Source organism: Papaver somniferum, chromosome 2 (assembly GCF_003573695.1).
Source record: "Papaver somniferum cultivar HN1 chromosome 2, ASM357369v1, whole genome shotgun sequence".
In the NCBI taxonomy this organism is placed as follows: Eukaryota; Viridiplantae; Streptophyta; class Magnoliopsida; order Ranunculales; family Papaveraceae; genus Papaver; species Papaver somniferum.
Genome location: NC_039359.1, coordinates 140,300,651 through 140,306,362, shown reverse-complemented (window position 1 = coordinate 140,306,362; position 5,712 = coordinate 140,300,651). Strand labels below are relative to the sequence as shown.

Genomic DNA, 5,712 nt, shown 5'->3' with positions numbered 1-5,712 from the left:
AGAAAAGAGGCCAGAGAGCTTAGCCATAGAAGATTCAGGTGGAGAATCTTCACTTGCGGCAAGGTCATCATTATCCTCATCATCCTTGTCACTTTCAGAGAAGGAATATTTGAAGGAGAAGAAGAACGAACTTTTCTTTTCTTTGAAGGAGGAGCAGTTGATTTTTCCCTGCGAAGAGCACCTTTGCCTTTATCACCAGTCTTCGCAACATTGGCAGGTTCTTCTATTTCAGCAATAATCTTCACACACAGATAGAAATAAGAAATTGAAGCAACAATATACTTTTTAAAATCATGAGAGAAAATTTCTTACCTCATATGTGTATGAGCGAAGAGCTAACAAGGTACTAGTCCTCCCAGTCCTGTTATAACTATCTTTCAGTTTTTGGATCTGTAGAATATCGCAAGGGTCAGCGAACAAAAGAATAAAGAAATATAAAGTGAGCGAAATTGGAAGAAACATAACTCTTTCTCCTTCTCGGGCCAAGAGAATACCCAAGGTTGATAGGTAGCGAGATTCTCAGGAAAAATATTTGATCCAGCAATATAAGGCCCTCTTAGCATCAAAGGAAAAACACACCATTTATCATCTTTGGATTGGCGAGGAGTTGTATTCTTACCAGAATGCCAATCAATATCTTGCATAAGTATTTTCGCTTCATCAATGTTATCTTTCCTTTTCAAACGAATACCCCAGCGAGTATTCTTCTTTCTTCATGGAGATCAATTCATAATTTTCAAAGAAGCTCGCTACTGTATATTTCTCAGCAATTATTTCTAAGTCTGCGAATTTAGGATCGCTAAGTTCTTTGGAGTACAAAGATCCTTTACCAGCACCATGGTTAGAGAACTCTAGCATCAGACGGATGCAATCCCCACTCAACTGGAAGATAGCTCGCGAAAATCCCGAATGAGCGAGAATTTCATAGAACAGAGGAATATCTGGGTCATAAAGAGGAATGGGGAGACCTGCGAGAATTTGACCTAGCGAAATTATGATTGACTGATCATCACAATATTGATCAGAGAAAAGTTTGATAGAAAGAATTGATTTGGCACTTTCACCAGGAATGGTAGAAAGTGTGAAACCTTTCTCTGCAAGATCTTTTTGGACGTCTTTTAAGTTTTTCTCATGTTTATGGCCACTTGGAGGCATATTTGAATATAGAGTATGGGAATGAATGAAAAGTAAGAAGATTGAAGAAGGAAGGATTACAGTAGCGGAATTTACGGAAGAACGATAGAGTTGCAGAGATGAGAGAATAAAAAAAAAGAGAAAGTAAAAAGAAAGTAGAGAGAAGAGTAAGAAGAATATATAAAGAAGATTTTTTACTCGAAGAAATAAACACCATTAAGACGAAAAGACATGAGCGGTTGAAAAGCAGCGGTTACAGAAGACGTGTCAAGAAACAAATGGAAGAAAGAATACGTGTGATAAATGCAGAATATGAAAAGATGAATAGCTGCGGCATTTCTCACATCATTCTCTACTTCGCGGAGAAAGATATGAGAAAAGGCAAGATGTAGGATCAGAATCTCGCAGCTGTAATATCTCAGCGAAATTATCAACAATATAACACAACAGCGTCGGCAGAATAATTTTAGAAACGATATAATAAACGACATCAGCTAAAATCATGAGAAAGATGTGATGATCCTGCGAAAATTAGAGAGTTTGCGAGAATAACATTTGTAAGGTTGCGAGAATGTCGCAAGCTATATCCGAAAATAAAGGACAGATTAGCTGTCATCCACTATGTATTTCCCTATAAATAGTCGTTCAGCTATGAGGAAAGGGAGAGAGATATTTTTCGAGTATTTATCATTTTAGGCACAATTTTTGAAAATTAAATGTATATCCATTATGCAAACCACCATAAAGGATACATAATACTTTATGTAGCCATATTTTGGTTTATGCATCAACTAATTTTGAACGCGCGGTTGGGGGATATCAAAACTAATTGGGGGATATGAATTACTTCCCCCAACCAAAGGTATCTGCTAATGGGTTTTTTTTTTGGGGCGAAAATACTAAAACACCCTTCCCTCAAAATAAAAATTAAAAAACTTAAAATCAAAAAACAAAAATATATCCCCCATTTCCATCTCCACCTCTTATTAATCTCTTTTAAGGTTAGGGATTTGAAACCTAAATATTCCACACTCCATTTGAAATTCTAGATTTTCCCCACTCCCTTTCAAATTCTCTTCTCCTTCTATGCCGCCTCCTCACTTTGAAAACGTTTTTTTTTAACATTTGGGAGTGATGAAGACCATGCCGGAAGTGATGAATACCATGTCGGAAATGATGAAGACCATGCCGGAAGTGATGAAGACCATGCCGGAAGTGATGAATACCATATCAAAAGTGATGAAGACCATGCCGATATAGATGAAGACCATGCCGGTAGTGATGAATACCATGTCGGAAATAAATTTTTTTACATCGCTGGAAGTGATGAAGACCATGCCGGAATTGATGAAGACCATGCCGAAAAATAGTGCCGGCATGCTTGGTAACTAACATTCAACGCCTTAACTTGATGTCGGCATGCTCGATAGAAATCTATCGATGCCGGTATTCAAGTGAAAAAAAAAAGTTTCTGGATACTTTTACATCATGTGCCGGCATAGAAATTTAAGCATCATACCATGTCGGTAGCAGAACCGACATGCTCGAAAATCAACTTACTATGCCGGCAGTGGACTGATTAAAAAGAAAAAAATAGGTTTTGAAGATCAAAACCAGAAAATTTTACGCCCCCAGATAGTGACAAACATTTATAAAAATTTCAAACAAATGTCGGCATGGTTTTTTCGGTTGAATACAATATCAGCACCGAGCTATTTCAGCTGCAACAATGGTGGATTCACAGAAAACAAATCAAATTTTCAACCTCTTAGCAGCAACTCTCTCTTCACAATCATCCTCCATTTTCACCAAAAAAAAGTTCCCTCTCAAATATTTTTTCCCTCCTTCTACTCTCACCTCACTCACCCAAATTCAAATAAAAATACACACTAATCATTTAACAAAAAATCTTAAGATTTTACTAATTCTAATTAACCATTAAACCTAATTACTGAGGGGTAGATTAGGAATTAAAAAAATAATTAGATAAGGGGTGATCCTGATTTGATATTTGGATCCATCTTTTGTCTTTTTCCTTTATCCCCCAGTTAGTTTTGATATCCCCCAATTGCCCGTTCCTAATTTTTCGTGGCAACTAATAAAACGTTGTACTCCCTACGTTTCAAGAAAATTGATACTTTCACTTTAGGCACAATTCTCGAAAATTGAATGCATCGTCATTATGCAAACCACCACAAAGGATGCATAACACATCATGCAACCATATTTTGGTTTATGGATCGACTAATTTTCCGTTTCAGAAAAAATGATACTTTCACATTCCGTTTCAGAAAAAGTGACACTTTCATTCCGTTTCGAGAAAAGTGATACTTTCGTCTTGTTTCAGAAAAAATGATACTTTCACTTTTTTCGGAAAAAATGATACTTTCGCTCGGTTTCAGAAAGTAACGGGGCGTAAATGCCAAGTTGTTGGTTGAACGACGGGCACAACCCATCGATGTCAAAGCTAATCTGACGGCACCTCAGTCACTTATTCCCTTGCATATCGTTGCTTATTAAATTACGTCTAATAAGCAACCTATTTCTCTTCAGCAAGTCAATCTCATTATTGGACCATGCACCTGCTAGTTACGTGTTTTGACTTGTACGACGGTTTTCATTTCTGTATCACTTTTACATCACAAAGTGATCATGTTTTTTCCTTAGTCAAATGGTTTATTTTCTCCTTAAAATATGTCCCTTTATCCCTAAACGAGGCAAACCAATAAAATTGAAACTTGAGAACTTCACCATGCTATTCTTGGCTCTCATAAAGTACTGTTCATGCCTTAAGGGAGACGAATTCGAAGGGCTTTTCGGATTCATTGTCTTTAAATGTGTCCAAGTATTAGGGGAATAAATCCATGAACCGACACTATTGCATGAGTTATAATTAAGTGATAAATTCCTAAGCAATCCAGTATTCATGCATGCAAGATATATTAGCATGTACCCAAATTCTGTTCTTTCCTCTATAAATACACTCTCCGAATGACCTTAGTTCAAATCATTAAGAAAACCTTCTACTACTACAACAACATATACTACAATCATTCCTCTGCATATATAATCTTAATTCTTCCTATATCAAGAAAATGAGTATCACAAAGTTTGATTTTGCTTTTTTCATGAATTCCATGGTCATAAGTCTAGCTTTGTTAATCCATTTTTCTCAAGCCCAAAACACTCCACAAGATTATCTCGCAGCTCATAATGCAGCTAGGGGGAATGTAAGTGTTGGTATGGTGACTTGGGACAACAATCTTGCAACTTATGCTATGAACTATGCAAAGCAAAGAGCTGGAGATTGTAAATTAATCCATTCAGAAGGACCCTATGGTGAAAACATTGCCTGGGGTAGTACTTCCACCTTCACGGCAGTTGAGCTGGTAAAGCTTTGGATTGCAGAGAAATCCTACTACAACTATGGAGCTAATACGTGTAGCATAGGAAAGGTTTGCGGGCATTACACCCAGATAGTTTGGAGAGAATCCATTCGTGTGGGTTGTGCTAGAATAGTGTGTAATAATGGGGGTACGTTTGTTGTTTGCGAATATGATCCTCCAGGTAATTGGGACGGTGAATACCCTTACTAATGAAGCTACCCAACAGATCTCTTGAAGATCATCGTTTGTTCTAATTGATGATCCCTAATTCACTAGGTTCCATTTTTTAACTCAACCGAGAACGCCCGATGGATAGTTGGATCGAGCATCTAGCTCCCCATCCATCTGGCTAAACCAATTATACACTGTAAAACTGTTTTCATTTTCTTCTGTATATTTTATACTACTATTTATAATTATAATCAATTGTCTTTTGTTAAAAATATAAGTTACTATAATCAAAGGTAAGATCATACTGTCTTAACAAATATATTGTTGAAGTCCATGGGCAACCAACTCAAAAGAAATTGGTTGCGAACGAAGTATCCCTCCCAATGTGAGACATATTTGTAATTAACCGCATGCTACTCTAACACGACCTGGTCACATGTCGCCGACATGCCCCCAATCTAAAATTATAAATTCTCTATAATATCATCCTTTTAAGGGTCCATGACAACCCGTAAAAACTATATAAAATTGGTCAATTAACCCAATAACGACAATTCCTGGGTGAAAAGGACATGTAAATTTTGATACTGTTTAAATGGACGAGAATGTAGAAACAACTAGGATGTAAACAGTTTCATCCTACCCATTTTCAAATATTTTTTTTCTTATTTTTAGTTCACAAAATTGGTTAAAAAGACCAAAATCAATAATTCATGGGTGAATGGACAGTTAGATTTTGATACTGTTTAAATGGACAAAAATGTAAAAATAGGCAGGATGTAACCAGTTTCATCGTGCCCATTTTCAAATATTTTTCTTTTTTTTAATTTACACAGGATGTATCCAGTTTCATCTTTGCTATTCTTTTTTGGCCATTTCACCCAAACTATTTTTTACTTGTCCATTTGAACCGTGATTTAAAAATATTTAGACAAATGACCCATTTTCCGTTTTTAATTTACATCAGGATGCATCCAGTTTCATCCTCGCTATTTTTTAAGTTTAAGCCAGGATGAATCCA

At 36.3% G+C, this 5,712-nt stretch overlaps 1 protein-coding gene across 1 annotated transcript; it reads left to right on the top strand.

Annotated features, from left to right (window-relative positions):
* Nucleotides 1–4,172: 4,172 nt before the first annotated feature.
* On the top strand, nt 4,173–4,814 carry LOC113354023 (pathogenesis-related protein 1C-like). Its single transcript, XM_026597476.1, has one exon. It carries the CDS (start codon nt 4,230–4,232, stop codon nt 4,728–4,730), a length of 501 nt encoding a protein of 166 aa, XP_026453261.1. The 5' UTR covers nt 4,173–4,229; the 3' UTR covers nt 4,731–4,814.
* Nucleotides 4,815–5,712: the final 898 nt, after the last annotated feature.